Source organism: Scyliorhinus torazame, chromosome 1, assembly GCF_047496885.1.
Source record: "Scyliorhinus torazame isolate Kashiwa2021f chromosome 1, sScyTor2.1, whole genome shotgun sequence".
NCBI classification, from domain to species: domain Eukaryota; kingdom Metazoa; phylum Chordata; class Chondrichthyes; order Carcharhiniformes; family Scyliorhinidae; genus Scyliorhinus; species Scyliorhinus torazame.
In genome coordinates, this window is record NC_092707.1 from 32,487,508 (window position 1) to 32,510,098 (window position 22,591).

At 47.2% G+C, this 22,591-nt stretch overlaps 1 protein-coding gene across 5 annotated transcripts in view; it reads left to right on the forward strand.

Annotated features, from left to right (window-relative positions):
* LOC140395261 (rabphilin-3A-like) overlaps window positions 1-20,455 on the forward strand; it is a 545,215-nt gene extending 524,760 nt beyond the window's left edge. For all 5 annotated transcript variants that reach the window (XM_072482954.1, XM_072482865.1, XM_072483205.1 and 2 more), the window contains 3 exons: window positions 5,128-5,209; window positions 9,911-10,007; window positions 17,592-20,455. In XM_072482954.1, coding sequence (XP_072339055.1) covers window positions 5,128-5,209; window positions 9,911-10,007; window positions 17,592-17,722 — 310 coding nt within the window. In that variant the 3' untranslated portion in view covers window positions 17,723-20,455. The remainder of the gene's footprint in view (window positions 1-5,127; window positions 5,210-9,910; window positions 10,008-17,591) is intronic.
* Window positions 20,456-22,591: the final 2,136 nt, after the last annotated feature.

Sequence of the window (22,591 nt, forward strand, 5' to 3'; positions counted from 1 at the left end):
AGCAGTGAGATGGGTCTGTATGACCCACATTCCGTTGGGTCTTTGTCTTTCTTAGGTATCAGCGAGATTGAGGCCTGTGCTAGCGTGGGCGGCAGTGTGCCCCTCGCTAGCGAGTCTGTGAACATCTCCCGCAGGTGCGGGGCCAGTGCTGTCGCAAATGTTTTGTAGAAGTCCGCCGGGAACCAGTTGGGAACAAGAAGGCAGGCGCCTTCCCCGCCTGCATGGAGCTAATGCTGTCCATGATCTCTCCCAGTGCTAGTGGTGCTTCCAAGCCCCGTTTTTTGCCGTCCCCCACGACTGGAATGATGTCAGTCCATCAAGGGACCGTTTCATCCCAGACTCCCCCATTGGGGGCTCTGAGGTGTACAGCCCTTGGTAGAAGGCCTTGAAGGTTTTGTTGATTTTTTCTGTTTCTTTATCTAGCGTGCCTCTGGTATCCCTGATTTGTGCAATTTCTCTGGTAGCTGCCTGCTTTCTCAGCTGGTGTGCCAACAGGCGGCTGGGTTTGTCTCCGTGTTCATATAGGGTCCCAAGTGCCTGGCGGAGTTGGTGCACTGCTTTCCTGGTGGAGAGCAGGTCAAAGTTCCTTTGTAGCTCTTTCCTCTCTGCCAAGAGCTCTGTGGTCGGGGCCTCGGAGTATTTACGGTCTACCTCCAGTATGGAGTCGACCAGCTGCTGCCTAGCCACCCTTTCCTCCCTATCTCTTTGCGCTTTGAAAGCGATGATTTCCCCTCTTAGTGCTTCCCAGAACGTGGAGGGTGAGACCTCCCCGTTCTGGTTGTTCTCTGTGTACTCTGCAATGGCCCGTGATAACCTTTCGTTGAAGGCCTTGTCCGCTAGTAGGGCGATGTCCAACCTCCATGTAGGGCGTTGGGCCCTGCCTGTCTCCAGCCTCACGTCCATGTAGTGTGGAGCGTGGTCTGATATCACAATTGCGGAGTATTCCACCTTGTCTATCCCCGGAAGCACCGTTTTCCCTACCACAAAGAAGTCAATTCTGGTGTATACATTGTGTACTGGGGAGAAGAAGGAGAATTCCTTCTCCCCCGGGTGGGCAAACCTCCAGAGGTCCACCGCTCCCACCTTCTCCATAAAGTGACTGAGTTCCCTTGCCATGCTTGAGGTTTTCCCCGTTTTGGGGTTTGATCTGTCTGTCATTGGATCATGTACACAGTTGAAGTCCCCCCCCGCCCCATGATTAGTCGATGTGTCGCTATGTCAGGGATTTCTGCCATGGTCTTCTTGATGAAGCTTGTGTCGCCCCAGTTGGGTGTGTACACGTTAATTAGTACCACTGGTTCCCCACCCAGGGCCCCGCTGACCATGACATACCATCCCCCTGGGTCCGTAACCGTCTTTGTCGCCCTAAACATCGTCCTCTTGCCGATCAATTTCACCACCCCCCCGGCCCTTGACCCATAGCAGGAATGGTAGGTTTGTCTCACCCAGCCCTTTCTTATCCGCAGTCAGTCCTGCTCTCTCAGGTGTGTCTCTTGGAGGAAGATTATGTCGGCCCTCATATTTCTTAGGTGGGTGAGGACTCTGGATCTCTTCACTGGGCCATTGAGTCCCCTTACGTTCCAGGTGACTATCCTGATGGGGGGCTTCTGCTCCCTCGCTTCTGTGGGATTAACCACTTACCTGGTGGATGCGCCCCTGCCCTCCGGGGTTTCCCTTTGTTAGGGGGCCGTCCAGGATGGCCGCTGTCACTGCTCTCTCCATGCGGTCGGGTCCCTGCGCTCCGGGGTTTCCCTTTATCCCGGGGGCACCCGACATGGACGCCCAGTGTGCGTCCGCCATGCGGGTAGTCCCCAGAAGTCTGGGGTCTCCCTTCGCCCAGACCGTACTGGGTGGGTGCTTGCAGAGAGATTCCTTGTTTCGAGCCCTTGGTTGTGGCACTTTGTAGCCCAATTCCTTTTCTAGCCTTGTTTGTCCCTCCTTCCCCGTGTCACCCCTCCCCGGTCTCTCCCTCCCTGTGTTCTCCCCCCCCCCCCCCCCCCCCCCTCTCGGTCTCTCCCCTTTCCCCTCTCTCCCTTGTACCCCTCCTCTGTCCCTCTTTCCCCTGTTCCTATCCCAGTTTGCTCTCCCGTCTCTGTTTGAGTGGTCCCCCCCCCACCACCAGCCTGGCGCCTTCCCTCCAGTTGGGGGCGCGCTGCGGCCCTGCTTTGTTGCATGCCCCCGGCGCTAGCTTTCCCGCTAGTACGGTGGCCCCCCTCTCGGGAGTTACTGTCTCGCTTCTCCCCTGCCCGGCCTCTGCGGTTTTCTGCCCGCTCTTCCCCTATCCTACCCTGCACTCCTCTTGCTTGCTCTCCCTTCTCCACTACTCTCGTTCCCTCGTGCTGGGGCCTGGCCTCCCACCTGAAGCGGTCCCTCGGGTAGTGGTTTGTTCTTTGTTCAGGGTGCGCTCACCCTGGCGGGGGCGGGGGGGGCCTGGCGTTGCCTCACCCCTCCCCCCGTCGGCGTGTTGTTGCCCCTTGCCAGGGGCCCCTCATTTCTACCTTCGCTGGTGGTTTTCCAGCCCGTGTTCCTCGACGAACTTGTTTGCTTCGGCGGGGGCTGTAAAGAAGTACTCTCTTTCTTGGTATGTGACCCAGAGTTTCGCTGGGTACAGCATACCAAAAGTACGTTGCTCTTGTGAAGAGCTGCTTTCGCTCTATTAAACTCAGCCCGTCTCCTGGCTAGGTCTGCCCCAGTGTCCTCATAAATTCTAATGGCATGTCCTTCCCATTTGCAGGTTCTGTTTTTCCTGGCCCAGCGTAGGATTGTTTCCCTATCTTGGTACCGGTGCAGTTTAGCTATAACTGCTCTCGGGTGTTCCCCTGCTTTGGGCTTCGGGCGCAGCGACCGGTGTGCTCTGTCCATTTCTGGTGGGTTGGGAAGGTTTTCTTCCCCACTAAGTTGCCCAGCATCTCAGCCAAGTATGTCATGGGGTTTCTCCCCTCGATCCCCTTTGGTAAGCCCACTATCCTGACATTTTGCCTCCTCGAGCGGTTTTCCTGGTCGTCCACTCTGCCCTTCAGGCTCCCCTGTGTTGTGCCCAGTCTCGCCACCTCCCTCTCCAGGGCCGTGATCCGGTCGGTCACGTCAGTCGCTACTTTCTCCAGCTCCTTGATGGTCGCCTCTTGGGCTTCCAGTTTCTTCCCTTGGGCGTCCAATTTCTCCTCTGCTCTGCCCAGGGCCTGCTGCACCTCCGCCAGGACCTTGGCCATAGCTGCCTGCACTGCGGCCTCTATGTCTGCCCTAGCCTCTGCCTTGTTTACCTGATGTTCCCTCAGCGCATCGGCAAAGGCTGCCTTCCATTTCCAGCTCCCTCCTGGCCCCCGGGGGAGACTGCACCTGTCTGCCCAGCGTAGGATTGTTTCCCTATCTTGGTACCGGTGCAGTTTAGCTATAACTGCTCTCGGGTGTTCCCCTGCTTTGGGCTTCGGGCGCAGCGACCGGTGTGCTCTGTCCATTTCTGGTGGGTTGGGGAAGGTTTTCTTCCCCACTAAGTTGCCCAGCATCTCAGCCAAGTATGTCATGGGGTTTCTCCCCTCGATCCCCTTTGGTAAGCCCACTATCCTGACATTTTGCCTCCTCGAGCGGTTTTCCTGGTCGTCCACTCTGCCCTTCAGGCTCCCCTGTGTTGTGCCCAGTCTCGCCACCTCCCTCTCCAGGGCCGTGATCCGGTCGGTCACGTCAGTCGCTACTTTCTCCAGCTCCTTGATGGTCGCCTCTTGGGCTTCCAGTTTCTTCCCTTGGGCGTCCAATTTCTCCTCTGCTCTGCCCAGGGCCTGCTGCACCTCCCGCCAGGACCTTGGCCATAGCTGCCTGCACTGCGGCCTCTATGTCTGCCCTAGCCTCTGCCTTGTTTACCTGATGTTCCCTCAGCGCATCGGCAAAGGCTGCCTTCCATTTCCAGCTCCCCTCCTGGCCCCGGGGGAGACTGCACCTGTCTGCCCAGCTCTTTTTGATGCGGCGATACTTCCGTTCTGCCGCTTTGCTCGCTGATTGGCTCGTCTGAACTGGCTCGCCATTGCCCATCTGCCTTTGGTGCCCCTTCTCCCTCTGCTTTGGCTCCCTTCTGGCATTTCCCCCCCCCCCCCCCGCCCCTTTATTTATTTGTTTATTTTCTCTCCCCCTTCCCTTTTTTCTTCTCCCCTCCCTTCTCTCCTTTACCACTTTATTTTTCCTCTTCTTTAAAATTCTTCTCAGGTGAACTTGTTTTGGGTGAGAACAAGAAAAGTGCAACAATATTTTTTTTAAAGTTTAAAAGTTTTCTTTTCAGAGTTTTGTTTTTGCAAAAGTTATTTTTTTCCCATCCTTTTCCCTCACTCACCCAGGTCGAGAGAGTGGCTTCTGGTCCGGAGTCCCTCTTTGTTCCTGGGGGTCGGGGGTCGGTCGGTCCCCGCTGCTGTCCCCATTGCTCGGTCCGGGCCGCCGCTCGTCGCACCCTGCACTCTCCTGCTTGGGGGGGGGGGGCGGAGGGTGTCGGTCGCTCCTCCGTTCCTTCCTCCCTGCAGGTTCGGCCCCCGCTTCGGTCCTGGCCACCGCTTGTCCTGCCCTGTGCTCTGCTGCCGTGCGGGGGGGGGGGGGGGGTGGGGGGGGGGAGGGGGGGGGGGGGTAGGGGGGGGTGAGGGGGGGATCGCTCCTCTCCCGAAGGCCCAGTTCCCCTGCTCCCGATTTTGCGGGAAAACTTTTTTTAAAAATTAAAATCAGAGGCCCCCTGAAAAGCCCGACTTCGTGAACTGCGGGAGCCTTTTTGCATGACTGCATGCCGCATGCCTGTTAAATTTGACTTGAAATGGGAGTGTCTGGACGGATGTTCTTCCCATCCCATGAAATTAAGATACAAGGCATTAGGGTGGCACGGTGGTGCAGTGGTTAGCACTACTGCCTCACAGCGCTGAGGACCCAGATTCAAACCCGGCCCCAGGTCATGGTCTGTGTGGCGTTTGCGCATTCTCCCCGTGTTTGCGTGGGTCACCCCCCCACAATCCCCCAAAAAGATGTGCAGGGTAGGTGGATTGGCCACGCTAAATTGCCCCATAATTGGAATTTAAAAATTGTGTACTCTAAATGAAAAAGAATGAACATATAAGGCAATAATTTAAAACCCTGATTCTGGTTTCTTTTGGTTTCTTTCAGCTGCCTCAAGCCTGACATGGGGAAAAAAGCCAAGCAAAAAACTCAAATCAAGAAGAAGACACTGAACCCTGAATTTAATGAGGTGAGGCTGATTCATCTTGTGTGTAAACATCCAAGATGGGGGAGGATACACATGATTTCACCATCAATAAAATAACTCCTTATATTAATCCATTTTTATTCACAATGGTACACATTCCTCAGTCAAGTTATATTGGGGTTGAAGATATTTGGCATCATATTTAGCTCAAGAAGAGCAAAAGGAATCAGACTGGAAACATGAGTAAAGGAGAAACTGGGAACCAAAATCCCACGATTGTACATTATTCTTGAACAGTTTGCAGTTTTCTACCCAAATGTTGCTAATATGAGATGAAGGTTTAATATTTTATATAATCTGGATTAATGCCTTCGCTAAAGAATTGGACAAATGAATATAAGAATATGGTGCCTTCATCTCTGAATCATACAAGTGGCTTCTAAATTCATACGGTGGATGTTTCTGCCCCCACACACCGGCACGGTGGGCTTTCTGGCAACAGGGGCAGTTTGCCGTTGGTCGATTGTGCTGTGCCACTGGGGAACCCGTCGCAGGGGGACTGGAAGACCCCGCCAGCAGGAAGGTCCAGAAAACTCCCACCATAGCCTATAATAGTATGAACATGATATTTATGAAGTGGTACAAGGCCTCCATTCAGCACTTTTTCAAGTAGAGTGAGGATCATTCAGAGTCAAAACCCCCAATTTTAACCCGGGACAAGACATCAATGTGCAGAGCTAGAGTGAGAGGCAAGAACACAGGGTAGTGCTAGCTAGAAGTCTGAATAATTTTTTTAAATCTTGGGGCAGCACGGTGGCACAGTGTTTAGCACTACTGCCTCACAGCACCGAGGACCTGGGTTCGATCCCGGTCCCCGGTCACTGCCCGTGCGGAGTTGGCACATTCTCCCCGAGTCTGCGTGGGTCTCACCCCCACAACCCAAAGAAAAAAGATGGGCAGGGTAGGTGGATTGGCCACGCTAAATTGTCCCTAATTGCAAAATAAATAATTGGGCCTCACTTAAGTATTCACGACGTTAGATGTTAGCTCCTACCTGAGAGGAATGACATGGAGGTGGTCAGGTTAGAGTGGGAAATTGCAGGGGATTCAGACTGTACTGGAAAACCGAGGAAATGGTCCTCTGTAAGGATAGCCAATGGCAAATGAGTTTACAATAATCAACGTTGAGTGAAGAGGAAGGCCTGGGATAGAAAAGGGTCTAAAGACAAAACAACAGGAAATGTTCTTCCTGGTCCACAAGGAAGTGTTAAAAGAAGTAAATCATCTTGGCCTCTTAGACCATATGACATAGGAGCAGAAGCAGGCCATTCAGCCTGTCGAATCTGCATGGCCAATGAGGTCATGACTGATCTGATGATCCTCAACACTTTCCCACCTTATCCTCATAACCCTTGATTCCCTTACTGATTAAAAATCTATCTCAGCCTTGAACATGCTTAACGACCCAGCCTCTACAGCGCTAAAGAATTCCACAGATTTCCTCTTGGAGAACCAATTCCTCTTCATCTCTTGTCTTAAATAGGCAACCCCTTGCTCTGAATTATGTCATATGGCCCTAAACTCTCCCACAAGAGGAAACAAACTCTCAGCATCTACCCTGCCAAGCTCCCTGTGAATCAATATGGTCACCTCTCATTCTTAACAGTCATAATAGAGGTCTACAGCACAGAAAAGGCTCTTTGGCCCATCTCATCGCACCAGTCAAAAACAACCATCGAAATATTCTGATCTCGTTTTCTAGCAGTTTGCCCATAGTCTTGTATGATTTGGCATCGCAAGTGCCAGTAAATACTTTTAAATGTTGTGAGGGTCTCTACCTCCACCACACTTTCAGGCAGAGAGTTACTCTCTGGGTGAAATGTTTTTCCTCACATCGCCTCTAAATCTCCTACCCTTTAACTTAAATCTATGCCGCCCGGTCATTGATCCCTCCAACAAGGGGAAACGTTTCTTCTCATCTACTCTTTCTATGCCTCGCATAACTTTATGCATCTCAAGTATTCCTCCCCCCACCCCCTTCCCGCCACCCCAGTCTCCCTCTGCTCCAAGGAAAACAACCCAAGTCTATCCAATCTCTCTTCATAAGTAAAACTCTCCAGCCCAGACAGCATCCTGGTAAGTCTCCTCTGCACCCTTTCCAGTGCTCCTATAATCCCTCCTATAATGTGGATTCCAGCACTGCACACAATAGGCTACCTGTGGCCTAATCAATGTTTCTAAACTCCACTGAGTATAGGCCCAACCTATTTTACCTTTCCCATAAAAATAATTCCTCCAAACCTGGGATCAACCTAGTGAACCTTCTCTGTACTGCCTCCAATGTCGGTATATCTTTCCTTAGGTAAGGAGACCAAAACTGTTCCCATTATTCCAGGTGTGGTCTAACTAGTGCCCTGTATAGTTTTAGCAAGACTTCCCTATTTTTATACTCCATTCCCTTTGAAATAAAAGCCAACATTCCATTTGCCTTCCCCATTACCTGAACTTGCATGGTAACTTTTTGTTGTGTATGCACGAGGACCCCAAATTCCTCTATGCTGTAGTTTTCTGCAATCTTTCTCCATTGAAATAATATTCATCTCCGTTAATCTTCCTCCCAAAGTGCATAACTTCAAATTTTCCCACATTATATTCCATCTGCCAAGGTTTTGCCCACTCACCTAATTTGGCTATATCTTTCTATAGACTCTGTGTCATCCTCACCACTTGCCTTCCCACCAATTCTTGTGTTATCCGCAAACTTGGCAATAGTACATTCACTTCCCTCGTCCAAGTCATTAATATATACTGTAAATAATTGTTGCCCAGCATTGATCCCTGTGGTATTCCACTAGTTGCAGGTTGCCATCCCGAAAATGCCCCTCTTATACCAACGCACTGACTTCCATTAGTTAGCCAATGCTCTACCCATGCTAATATACAACCCCCAACACCGTGGGATAGCCTTTTTTGCCGGTACCTTAGCGAACGTTTTTTGGAAATCCAAGTTATGTTACATCTACCGGTTTTCCATTATCTATCCTACTCATTACCGCCTCAAAGAATTATTTTTCAATATAAATTTAGAGTATCCAATTATTTTTTCTTTTCCAATTAAGGGGCAGTTTAGCGTGGCTAATCCACCTAACCAGCACATCTTTGGGTTGTGGGGGTGAAACCCACGTAGACACGGGGAGAATGTGCAAACTCCACACGGACAGTGACCCAGGGCCAGGATTCGAACCCGGGTCCTCAGAGCCGCAGTCCCAGTGCTAACCACTGTGCCACGTGCCGCCCCCCCCCCCCCCCCCCCCCCCACCTCAAAGAATTCTAATAAATTTGTCAGGCATGATCTCCCCTTCATGAAGCCATGCTGACTCTGCTTGCTTATATGATGTATTTTTAATGCTCTGCTATTACATCCTTTATAATGGACTCTAACATTTTCCCAATGACAGTAGTTAAGCTAACTGGCCTATTGTTACCCGTTTTCTGTCTCCCTTTTTGAATAAGGGTGTTATATTGGAAGTTTTCCAATCCTCTGGGATTTTTCCAGAATTTAAGGATTCTTGGAAGATTACTATCAGTGCATCCACTATCTATGTAGCTACTTCCTCTAATATCCCGAGCTGCAACCCATCAGGTCGAGGGGACTTATCCATTAGGTTCCCTATTACCTTTTTCTCCAGTGATAGCTATCATATTTATTTCCCCTTTTTGCCCCTTGGTTATTTAGGATTTTTGGAATGTTATTAGTGTCTTCCACCATGAAACACTAATGCAAAGTATTTAAAAGCAAATTACTGCGGATGTTGGAATCTGTAACAAAAACAGGAAATACTGGACAGTCTCAGCAGGTCTGACAGCATCTGTGGAGATAAAAGGGAGCTAACGTTTTGAGTCTGGATGACTCTTTGTCAAATGGGGTCAGATTCATACTGTAGAGGGGGGGTGGAAAGGTGGGGCTGGAAAGGGGGCCAGTGATAGTTGGAGATTGACAAAGATCGAACACACCCACCAACTGATGCAATTAGTGCCTGACTCAAGTAGTCCAAGCAAAATGAGAAGTGAAAGGAAAAAGGCATATCTGCATCCAGCAAAATAATAATTGATTGTGGTTACCACATTTTTATGGCGTAATTAAAAATATAAACTTTACTTGTGGGGGAGGATTTAAAGCAGTTAAGTCAGCCATTCCAAATGATCCCCCATGAAACCACATTACATTAGAATTAATTTTTTTTCATAGAATTTACAGTGCAGAAGGAGGCCATTCGGCCCATCGAGTCTGCACCGGCTCTTGGAAAGAGCACCCTACCCAAGGTCCACACCGCCACCCTATCCCCATAACCCAGTAACCCCACCCAACACTTTAAGGGCAATTTTGGACACTAAGGGCAATTTATCATGGCCAATCCACCTAACCTGCACATCTTTGGACTGTGGGAGGAAACCGGAGCACCCGGAGGAAACCCACGCACACACGGGGAGGATGTGGAGACTCCACACAGACAGTGACCCAAGCCGGAATCGAACCTGGGACCCTGTGAAGCAATTGTGCTATCCACAATGCTACCGTGCTGCCCGTATTCATTCGTACTCACTTTATCTCTTCCCTTCTATCTTTCAATCTCAATCCTATTCTAAATGGTTCACAGAATTGGGAGGAGTTGTTTATTTTCTTCTAATATTAGCCAGAAGCATGAAAACATGCAGTTAACAATTCAATTCCTGTTTCTGTAGGAATTCTTCTATGATATTAAACACAATGATCTGGCTAAGAAAACTTTGGAACTCTCTGTGTGGGATTACGACATTGGCAAAGCTAATGATTACATTGGTGAGTTGTGAGTTGGAAATTACGTCAGTGAAGGGCACACATACCCTCGGAAACAGCAGTCGGATTTCAGTTTTTGGATTCCATTTCCATTTCAACTCATGTCAAACCAAAATCTGCACTTTAAGTTTTCACAGTTAAACTGTTTTAAAATGTTGCAACATTTTCTGTCCCATATTCTGTATTGGTCACACTGATCAGCTCCATTCCATGTCTTATACTATATACAGTACTCCATTTGGTATATCCCATTTGATTCTTGTTGGATCAGCTGAGCTGATTTGAAGAAACAGAGTTAAGTTGGTCTGAAATAGCTGTTTTTCTCATATTTAGATAGTTATTACACTTGGGTACTTCTGTAATCATGATCTTTTGGCTTTGGGTGCTTTACTTCCGCTCCCCGACACTGATCTGCCTAGACATATGCCATATTCCATTTAGTGGTGGCCACTAGCTAGTGATGCAAAGCTTCAGGGATGGCTATTTGCCTATGATGGCAATCACTAACCCTAACTATGAAAGCATACCAGTATACTGGGCTACAACTATTGCTTTACATAAACTGTCAACCTACAACTCAATATCGTATTTGGCATTTTCTTCATGCAAGGACCACACAATGCAAGGTAATTCAAAACTGATACCAAATATGGTTGCAATGGAATCCTTTTATTGTATTCGTCTTTGACGCACAGAATGGGCCATAACTTCCTGGCTCCCCAGCGTAGGGTTTGGGAGTCCCCTAAAATGCAGCGGATAATCCCTCCTGGAAATTCCCATGTAATGATTTACTCAGCAATTGTCCAGAAGGGTTAACCTCCCCTGGGTAATTGCACTGGGCTGGGAACCATCTAACAAAACAATTTAAATTGTTTGGATGGTTCTGACAGTTTATACACTCATAGGAAAAAATGTATTTATACCTTCAGAGTATCTAACTTAAACACCCTTCTCTCCCACCCCCCACAGTATTTCCCCCACCCCTCCTCGAGGTATCTGACCCCTCCGATCCCACACTAGACTAACACCTCTGTCCCCCCACCAACACGACATGCGCTCCCCCCCCCCCCCCCCCCGCAAACCCCCATGTCCCATTTGTATACTGTAGACACATACCTTCTCCCTTTCAATGGGACCTTGAAACTCTCCTGCTTTATAGCAGCTAGTGCCGTAAAAAGGGAACGCGTCCTCTTTCACTCCATTCCTTTTGGACTTCACTGCTGCAGCAGTGAATACGCTTCACTTCTTCAGTTTCAGTCAGGAAGATTCGATGAGACAGGGACTTCACAATTTAAATGCAGGCAAGTTTCTATAGAGTGGCAATCTGCCGCTGATTTCCACTCTGAGGATGTTACGGGCCTATGTCTCCAGGTAATAGACATAAAAAGCAATAAATGCAATTAACTTTTCCTCCTGCAATGTAGGGCAGAATGAAACTAAGCCAGCTGGCGTGGGCATGATGGCAGGCAAACCTAGAGAATTGGGCAGGAATACCAGGGTCCGATTCCTAGCATTGGGAAAACTATCGCTAATTAAGTTGGGGGTAAAAAGGGCCTGTCATGGGAATCCTGCCTGGTGGTAGTGAGATGCCAATTAAGCTCACTATTGAGCCTCTTGGCACCAATTATCCCTGAAATCACCGGAATTCCGTGGTGGCTCAGGTATTAAACTGGGTTTTCCTGGCCTCCCGAAGACTACCCAGCAAATGCTGTCAGGTTGCCTGTACATGGAGGGGGGCTCCCTCATTGTCAGGCACTTGGGTCTGATCGAGGGACCCAGAATAGGATGGGGGCTCTCGCTGAAAGCTGGGCCTCAGCCCTTGCTTCCAACCACCCCTTCATCCTCATTGTAAGAAACAAATCCCAGCCATAGTCTTCATTGATCCTTTCAATTCTGACTCCCTATAAATTGTTTAAGAAAACTCAAAATCATTATAGGACTCAAGTCACATATTCCATGCTACATGCTTCATTATGATCCCCAGAAATCAGGTCAGGAGCAAGACCCCCAAAAATGAGATAGTTCCCACAAAATGTCCAGATGGCAAATCTGTTTACCATCTAGCACGTAGCTAATGCACATTCTTCATACCTGAAGACGATCATGGCTGTTTCATTTCAAAATGTGGTGACTAAAAGAAGAGTGAACAGGCATGAATTGCACACTTTCAGCAGAGATTAAACAATCATCTGAATTGTACCGACACCTTAAACCTTAAAAGCATCCTGGGAATGAATAACTTTAACCCTTTCATTATTTCTAGCTATAATAGATAGCCATAAACGATGTCCAATAAAAACAAAAGCTAAATAAACATTTTTCGAAAACAAAAATGAAAGCTAAAATTTTAATCTGATCTTAAATAAACCCGAACTACGTATATGTGAAAACACAACTTAGGGTTTCTTACAAAAGGCAATTGAATCACATATGGCATATTTACATTCTAAGCATCCCAAGTAAAATGCTGCAATTATTCAATCTAAATCCTTTTGCAAAAAGTTTTAACTAAGTCTCACAGACTGCTGCGAGCAGAGACTGATCTCCACCTTTAATAATAATCTTTATTAGTGTCCCAAGTAGGCTTACACCAACACTGCAATGGAGTTACTGTGAAAAGCCCCTAGTCGCCACCCTCCGGCGCCTGTTCGGGTATACTGAAGGTGAATTCAGAGTGTCCAATTCACCTAACAAGCACGTCTTTCGGGACTTGTGGGAGGAAACCGGTGCACCCGGTGGAAACCCACGCAGACACGGGGCGAACGTGTGTCCCTGGTGCTGTGAAGCAACAGTGCTAACCACTGTGCTACCGTGCCGCCCATATCTTCCGGGATACTTAATGACAGGTCGCTGTCGGCTCGACCCTCCTTCCTTGAAACTAGCATGTCTGTTATTCTTCACAGTAAGAAGTCTTACAACACCAGGTTAAAGTCCAACAGATTTGTTTCGAATCACTAGCTTTCGGAGCACTGCTCCTTCCTCAGGTGAATGAAGAGGTAAGTCCCAGAAACAAATATATAGACAAAGTCAAAGATGCAAGACGATACTTTGAATGCAAGTCTTTGCAGGTAATTAAGTCTTTACAGGTCCAGGTGGAGCAGGTTAAAGAGGTGTGAATTGTCTCAAGCCAGGACAGTTGGTAGGATTTCGCAAGCCCAGGCCAGATGGTGGGGGGGTGAATGTAATGCGACATGAAACCAAGGTCCCAGTTGAGGCTTAATTACAAAGAACAAAGAAATGTACAGCGCAGAAACAGGTCCTTAGGCCCTCCAAGCCCGTGCCGACCATGCTGCCTGTCTAAACTAAAATCTCCTACATTTCCAGGATCCGTATCTCTCTATTCCCATCCTATTCATGTATTTGTCAAGATGCCCCTTAAACGTCACTATCGTCCCTTCTTCCACCACCTCCTCTGGCAGTGATTTCCAGGCACCCACTACCCTCTGTGTAAAAGACTTGCCTCGTACATCTCCTCTAAACCTTGCCCCTGGCATCTTAAACCTATGCCTCCTAGTAATTGACTCCTCTAACCTGGGAAAATGTCTCTGACCACCCACTCTGTCTATGCCCCTCATAATTTTGTAGACCTCTATCAGGTCGCCCCTCAACCTCCGTCGTTCCAGTGAAAACAAACCGAGTTTATTCAACCGCTCCTCATAGCTAATGCCGTCCATACCAGGCAACATTCTGGTAAATCTCTTCTGCACCCTCTCTAAAGCCTCCACATCCTTCTGGTAGTGTGGCGACCAGAATTGAACACTATACTCCAAGTGTGGCCTAACTAAGGTTCTATACAGCTGCAACATGACTTGCCAATTCTTATACTCAATGCCCCGGCCAATAAAGTCAAGCATGTGGTATGCCTTCTTGACTACCTTCTCCACCTGTGTTGCCCCTTTCAGTGACCTGTGGACCTGTGCACCTAGATATCACCTAAATTACCTGCAAAAACTCGCATTCAAAGTATCGTCTTGCATTTTCCACTTTGTGCACACTTGAGTACGGCCTCAACCAGGACCTTGGATTCTTACTGTGCTCACCCCAGTCCAACACCGGCATCTCCATATCATGTTATTCTTCAGACATGTAAGCCGGTACCCAATTTTACAAAAAGGAACTAGAATCTAACACTGGGGAAGACGAACATTCCTATCTGGATGAAATTAATTCCTGGACATTAGATTCACTCCTGGTGGGAAATCCACTTCTGAGAAAAGCTTGTTTAATCAGTACAAGACTATGAAAATATGTTTAAAGTGCATGCAATACATGAAGGTTTATGTCAAATGAGACAGGAGAGTGTTGAAAAGACAAAGGCAGAAACGGTATACATGTATGTAAAACATTCTCCCATAATGGATGAGGAATGAACAGAATATGAATGACACCCACTCGGAAAATTCAGCAAGAAGTGTAGGAAACAGCTAACTGGTCCAGGTCCCATTGCCCTCAGCAGTAGTTTTCCACTATTGGCATTGAGGCAGATGGAAGATCAGAAACTTAGCAATGAGCTATATCCACAATAATCTAGGGTAGAAAAATGACATTATGAAATGAAAACTGCTTATTGTCACAAGTGGCTTCAAATGAAGTTACTGTGGAAAGCCCCTAGTCGCCACATTCCGGCGCCTGTTCGGGGAGGCTGTTACAGGAATTGAACCGTGCTGTTGGCCTACCTTGGTCTGCTTTCAAAGCCAGCAATTTAGCCCTGTGCTAAACAGCCCCTGCTCAACACCAATGTTTCCAACAAAATTGTGCCAAAGTCATTAACTCAGATTGTTAATCCTCAAGCTGATCTTTTCAGGCACTGACATTCAACCTTTAAAATGCTGGCAAGGAATTTAGGCCACACAAGATTCAATTGCTCATCCATCTCAGTCTAATCTAGTGAGGCTTTAATTGAACAAGTGGCATTGCTTAAAATCAGAGAAACTGATTAAACAGATTAGTCTGAGTCTTTCAGGATGTTAATCCTATTATAGCTATTAAAGAAAGATCCGTTTGCATTGCAAGAATCAAGTGGTTCACTAAATCTCAGACGAACTCTTGTTCCATATTCTAAAACCTCTCCAAATGCATAGATTAATTGCAAGAGAAAGACAGCTTGGTGAGATTATGGTTTTCCTCCCATTTGCTTATTTTTAGTGTAAAAGGTCAGAGGAAAAAGGTGAAGAACCCCATGGTACGATATTTCTAACCTTTGTGTGTCCTGTGCACTGCTACGAATTTCAAAGTGAGAACTTTTGCCTGGAATAAGCAGAAACATGAAAATCAGATGGTAATTTGACAAGGGCGTGATATCCTGCAGCACATATCTTGCCCAATGCACATCTCTGGGTCAATGGCATTAGTATCCGTGAGAAATGCCATGTTGCAATCGCATTTGGCCCTTCAGATTAAAGAATCTGAACTTGGAGGTGCAGGGCAGGCTGAAAATTTACAGAGACTTCAAAAGGAATATTGGGTGATGAGCGAAGAAATTACTGCATACCAGGCACTCAAAGACAAGGAGAGGGCAGCCAGGCACCAGCCGACCATTCTGGAGACGGATCGGCGGTACTCCACAGCCCCAACCATGGAACTACTGGCGGAGAGCAAAATGTTGCAAATGAACCTGCTCTCCACTGGGTAAGCAATGAACGAGCTTCATCAGACATGGGGGACCTTTTACGAGCATGAAGTCAAAGCCAGCTGCCTGCTGGCTGACCATCTGAGAAAGGAGGCAGCCATGAGGGAAATAGTCCAGATTAACGATGCCTTCACAACCTTCCACTGAGAACTGTACACCTCCGGACTCCCGGAGTTGGACTCAAAGATTAAGCAGCACCTCGACGGACTGGACATTCTTGTCGTGGGGGAAGAAAGGAAACGGGGCCTACAAACACCATTAAAACTCGGGGAAGTCATGGAGAGGAGCCAGACAACTTCCCAGCAGACCTCTACTAATAATTCACACCAGCACTAGCTCTGCATCTGCAGGAGATGTTCACTGACTCACTATCAAGGGGAACCCTGCCACCATCGTTGGCTCAGGCCTCAATATCACTAATCCCTAAAAAGGACAAAAACCTGAGGGAGTGTGGGTCATACAGATCCATATCACTCCTGAATATTGACCCCAATATCCTGGCGAAGCCCTGGCAAGGGGGCTGGAGAGCTTGTGTTGGAGGGAGTCGCGGACGATCAGATGGGCTTTGTCCATTGCAGGCAATTAACAGCGAACACCTGGCGCCTGCTGAACGCGATCATGACCCCATATGGGGAGAGAACATCGGAAGTGATCATCTCCCCATATACACAGAAAAGGCCTTCGACAAGGTCGAGTGGAAGTGCCCTAGAGATACTGATATGATTTGGGTTTGGGCCAGGTTCACCACATGGGTGAAACTACTGTACAGCGCTTCCATGCCGAGCATTCAGACAACGCCACCAGCTCTGGATACTTCCGACTGCACAGAGGCACAAGGCAGGGATGCCCCTTATCCCCGTCTTCACTCTGGCAATCGAATCACTGGCTATCACGCTCAGAGCAGTGAAGGGATGGCGAGGTATCCAAAGGGGAAACAGAGAGCATAGAGTCCTGCTCTATGCAAATGACTTGCTCCTCAACATCTCAAACTCCCGGCCAGCAAGGAAGAGGTAATGAAACTCTTGAAGGAGTTCAGAGCCTTCTCGGGTTTCAAACACAACCTGAGTTAAGAGCAAGATCTTCCCTGTGAACCCGCAGGGAGAATGGGAGTGGCGGGGGGCTTAAGAATTAAAGGGAGACACTGGACAAGTAGAGGAGGAGAGAACCGCAAGGGACAAAAGGGCAACAAGAGAAAGAGCGTGCCTGGCAGACATCCCACTCACACAGCTAAATACCAAGAGGCAACAAGTGGGGGGGGGGCAGGCCGTGCAGCACCTACGGCCAATCACTGAGGGGAGGGTGGGGGGGGGGGGGGAGACTCCCAAATAGGGACCCTCTCCGCAGCTACACAAAAGCCTCCTCCTCCCAGTGGAGCACAGCCAATAGCTGGCCCCCACACGGTTAAGTGGGCATACCCGGGTCACCCCCTCGCCCAGCAAGTGTTCAATAGCATCCTTTTTTCAAAAATGTTTCTTCTGTTTGCAAATTATTTCCTGAACGACAATAGTTGTGAATTCTTGTAGATACATGTTTTGATTTTGACTTTTTGTACAAAGTATGTTATGAAATGTTAAAACCCCACTAAAAGATATATTTTTTAAAAACTTGTGTTGTACAGCACCTTCAACCCAGTAAAATAAAAAGTCATGAGGAAGCTTAAATTTTGATTTGGAAATACTGAATTGAGCAGAATGTACTTTTTTATTTTCAAAGTTTACATATCTGCCTGAATTACAGGTATCTGAGCGTAAAGTTTGGAATATAGGCAGATTTACGCAGGTGGGTACTATACATATACAAGGCTGGTGTCATTTCTTGGGACAGAGTATTGGATAGAAATAAATTAAGTTTTAGGATACCAATGACTTGACTTCCCATTGTACATTGTCTTTATTATTTAATTGTCTTTCGTGATGTTATTTATGAAGAATACCATTTTTTTCTCCCCTCTGTAACAGGCAGTATTATAATGGGCATTAATGCAAAAGGAGATTGCTTGAAGCACTGGTATGAGTGTCTGAAGAACAAGGATAAGAAGATTGAGCGCTGGCACACTCTGTACAACGCAAATCCCATTCCCAGTGACTGATCAACATTCTTACCAGAGCCCACATTTAGTTTTTAACCATCAAATTCATTCACTTCCCTCCTTCCACTTTTGTCCCTCTCATTCTCTTTAATCTAAAAATACTTTGAAGAGGGAATACCAGATGAGTTATTGGCATCTGTGAGAAATCATCTTCATGAAAAGTGTTTAATCAACATTTATCTTTTGTTTACACACAAAATATATGCTTCATCACCTTGGAACACATCACCGCACCATATGTGCAAAACATCACTGTGAGAAAAACGTGCATGATTCTTCTGGAATTATTTCTTGTCCCAAAAGGTTGCCAAACAATTTTCTGGGAAGACATTGTCACATTAAGCAACTGTATGGGTTTGTGTCTCTTTTCTACATTCTGGAAGCACCCAGCCTTTCCTTAACAAACATTCTCCAATTAGAACCAGCTGAAAGACACATGATCCTGGAGGGACCCCAGTTTCCTCAACATCTTTGCAATGGTACATGTTATCAATGGGTGTCCTGTACCAGGGCAGAAGATCAGCTGAAACCTGCATGCAGCAACCGCCACTATCCTCTTCCCTCCTGCTCCCCCACATGATGAATGTTTGTGCTGACCTTCACTTCTCTACACAGAGAACTGAAACTGCAGTAGAATCTGGATCCATCTGCTAGTATATCGACCCTTTCTTTTACGTTGAACTCGGGTTACTTCTTAGCCTCTGTTACATGAAAGACAATGTTGGGACATTACTGAGATAAAGGCTCCCTTTGGTCTGGGAAGGCCCCTACAGTTTAGAAAGGAATGGTAATTTGAGAGGATTAATAAATGGAAACATTTTTTCCCTTCCATTTCAGACTGTTTTAGGACTCAGACTTCTTTTGGAGCAATGGGGCGGGATTCTCCGACCCCCGCCGGGCTGGAGAATCGCCGGGAGCTGGTGTGAATCCCGCCCCCGCCGGTTGCCGAATTCACCGGCACCGGATATTCAGCGGGGGCGGGAATCGCGCCGACCCCCCTCCCGGCGATTCTCCGGCCCGCGATGGGCCGAAGTCCCGCTGCTGGAATGCCAGTCCCGCCGGCAAGAATCAAACCACCTCTCTTACCAGGCGACGCAGGCAGGGTCCTGGGGGGGCGCGGGGCGATCTGGCCACGGGGGGTTGCCCCCACGGTGGCCTGGCCCGTGATCGGGGCCCACCGATCCGCGGGCGGGCCTGTGCCGTGGGGGCATTCTTTTCCCTCTGCCTCGGCCACAGCCTTCACCATGGCTGACGCGGAAGAGACACCCCTCCCCCTGCACATGCGCGGTGATGACGTCAGAGCTGCTGACGCTCCCGCACATGCGTGGACTTCCGCCGGCCGGCGAAGTCCTTTCGGCCCTGGCTGGCGTGGCGCCAAAGGCCTTTCTCGCCGGCCAGTGGCGCGCCAACCACTCCGGCGCGGGCCTAGCCCCTCAAGATGAGAGCTTGGCCCCTAAAGGTGCGGAGAAATCCGCACCAACATCCGCACTTTTGGGGCGGTCCTACGCCGGAGTGGTTCCCGCCACTCCATCCCGCCGGGACCCCCTGCCCCGCCGGGTAGGGGAGAATCCCGGCCATGGTGTCTCACTCCAACTTCTGCCTCCTCAGTGGGCAGGCACCTCTGTTGTGTTGTTAAAAGTGCAGGCCCTTGGCCCAAATGTTTACATGACTCCCACCCTCAAGATATAGGGCAAGGTCACTAGCAAGCACAATGCCAGATGCAAGTCATGCCATACCATAATTCTGCCTTCTCCAAGGCAGTCTTCAGAATTTCCTGCCCATTGTCTCTCATGGAAATGAAATGTTGACCTAAAATGATTCAATCTAAATTGTCCAGTAATTGCTCTAAAAGCAAATAAAGCAATATATTTAACAATAAATGTTAGGTTCTAAAGTATATCTACCATAAATATTGACCTAAATCAATAGTTAGTTTATTTTCTTAAAAATCATTTGAGCATGAAGATGGAGTTATTTGGTATACCGGAACTATAGAGTTTTGATTTAAACCTAAATGATAGAGAATCACTAGCTTCCTGTAATCAATATTTACATTGAAACGCTGACCACAATTATTGACTGGTTTTCAAGAGCAACAAAACTAGAGCAGGATAGCAAAGACACCTAATGGGAAAAATATATACCAAAGTGCTTAAAAGTTGTGATGCAGAATCTCTGGACACTTCTGGTGTCTTAGTTATTGCAACATTGTTCTGCTAGTTAGAGGAGGGGGAGCAAACATTCTGTGCAGAGCCTCCCCTCGTGCATTCCCATAAATGCCAAGTGTTGCCGTCAGCATATTATTCTTATTATGCTATCACAAGATCATGACATAAATAGGAGGAAGTTGTCTGCTATCAGGCAGCGCCTAACCATTTGCACTAAAGCACAAAACACTGTAACAAAGAATGACAAAGAGAGATGAGGTGAATCTGTACAAACATTGTTGTTTATAACTGATTTAAGGGCAATGTAAATTAGTTCCTGCAAAGAATTAATTTTTAAATCAAACGCGAGGTGTGCATTCTAATGTAAAAGAAAGATCCGGGAAGGCTGAATTTCTGGTATAGTGTACTTTAAAAACCTGGCTGTATAGGAACATCACATTATTACTAGCGGAGATGTTTTGATATGCAACAGGTTCTGCATCTTCTACAACACACGGTTTTGCAATAAACCTTTTCTTCATCTTTAATCTTATTTTGAATTAAAACTATCATTTATGGAATGTTCCCAGTGCTGATTACTGTCCAGTGTATTGTGTTGGCTAAGCGTGCATGTTGGGACAGGACAAGAATTAGGTTCCACTTGCACACCAGCCTGCAGTACTGAAAGATTTTGTGACCTGCCTTATGGAAGGCCTCTGCCAGAGAAAGGCAGAGAAAGAAAAAATACCTTCCAAATAACTTCTGAAACAAAAGCTAGAAACTTTCAGCATTTGAGAAAACATACAACAGTTCAGGTGTGAACCCTTCAGGAAAATACCTGCTTTGCTAAAGTGGTTGTTTTCTCCACAGGTGCTGTCTGATCTGTTGTGTTTCCAGCATTTGTTGATTTTGTTTCGGACTACCAGCGTAGCCATTTCTTTTGTCCACGCACCTTCTGTTTAATATAGTAACACATTTCCAAATAATTAATTACCTTCTCATTTTATCAACATTTCCATTACCCTGCAATAAAAGGCTTCAACAAATAAAGGAGGATTAAGTATTCACTGGATTGCAATATATTCGTACATGATTAAGAGTACTTATCAGTCGTTCATCTTCATTTTGTCCGTGTTTAATGCTTTCAAACTGCTGGACTAATGTAATCATGGAACAGGCATTTTGTATAGAATTCTAACATTAGTATCATTGTGAAGCATTATAGAGGTCCATGACGAGCTCATCTGATTGATAATGTGAGAGGAGGTGATAATGTGAGAGTAGGTGAGTCTAGATAAAATGTCTTCTCCAAACTGCTTCTGGCCTGAATTTTGAAAACAGGATTGGGAAACCAGGCAAGGCTAGCCTGCCTGCTGGTCCTCACACAAGAAACAGGCACAGTGTTTAACACAACTTCCAGGCTGTGCACCGTCAATGGCTGAATTTATAAATGAAATTGATTTTGTTGGACCATAAATAACCGTGTTCTGAATAATCAGTATAAATGACAGTTAAGCATATTAATCTTCGTCCCATAAAGGTCCAGTGATTTTTGTCAACAGATGACTAAAATTACCTGAAAATCTAGGAAGTTCATCCTTTGTGCTCAAAGTATAACATATTTATTTCAACAGAGTACCAATTAATAGAGAAAACACGGTTTAACTGTTAACTTTCACATCTTGTTTTCCCATATTGCTTGGCCAAGTACAAAAGCAGTGTGATGTGATACTATCAATCGAGAACAAAGGCACTAAACATCTCTCCACAGGGTGCTGTCAATGAAGAATCCACAATGTTTGCTGTCTAAAATTAAATAAAACGCAGAAATAGGCACCTCGACACAACTGGTAGGTAGGTTGCGGGATAACAGATCTTGTTATTCCTAACAGATATGAATTACAGAATCACACAGTGCAGAAGAGGCCCTTCGGTCCATCCGGTCTGCACCGACATGTGAAAGACACCTGACCTACCTACATAATCCCATTTACCAGCACTTGTACCGTAGCCTTGAATGTTATGACATGTCAAATGCTCATTCCAGGTACTTTTTAAAGTACCTGCCTCTCCCACCCTCCCAGGCAGTGCATTCTAGATCATCACCGCCTCTGGGTTAAACAAAAGTCTTTCCTCTCATTCCCCCCCCCCCCCCAAAAAAAACCTCCTGGCCCTCACTTTGAATTTGTGTCTCCTTGTGACTGGCCCTTCAATTAAGGAGAACAGCTGCTCCCTATGTACCCTGTCCATGCCCCTGATTTGGAAGAGGACATTAGAAGCATAGTCTTCAAGTTTGGACAGTAAGAAGTCTTACAACACCAGGTTAAAGTCCAACAGGTTTGTTTCGATGTCACTAGCTTTCGGAGCGCTGCTCCTTCCTCAGGTGAATCACAATAGTCACCTGAGGAAGGAGCAGCTCTCCGAAAGCTAGTGACATCGAAACAAACCTGTTGGACTTTAACCTGGTGTTGTAAGACTTCTTACTGTGCTCACCCCAGTCCAACGCTGGCATCTCCACTTCAAGTTTGGAGATTAGAATGGGAATAGAGGGATACGGACCCCGGAAGTGTAGAAGATTTTAGTTTAAATGGGCAGCATGGTCGGCGCAGGCTTGGAGGGCCGAAGGGCCTGTGCCTGTATACTTTTCTTTGTTCTTTGTTAGTGTAGACGAAACAGAATATAAGTAGACTGTATAAGATAACAGCTGACCTATATCCAAAAA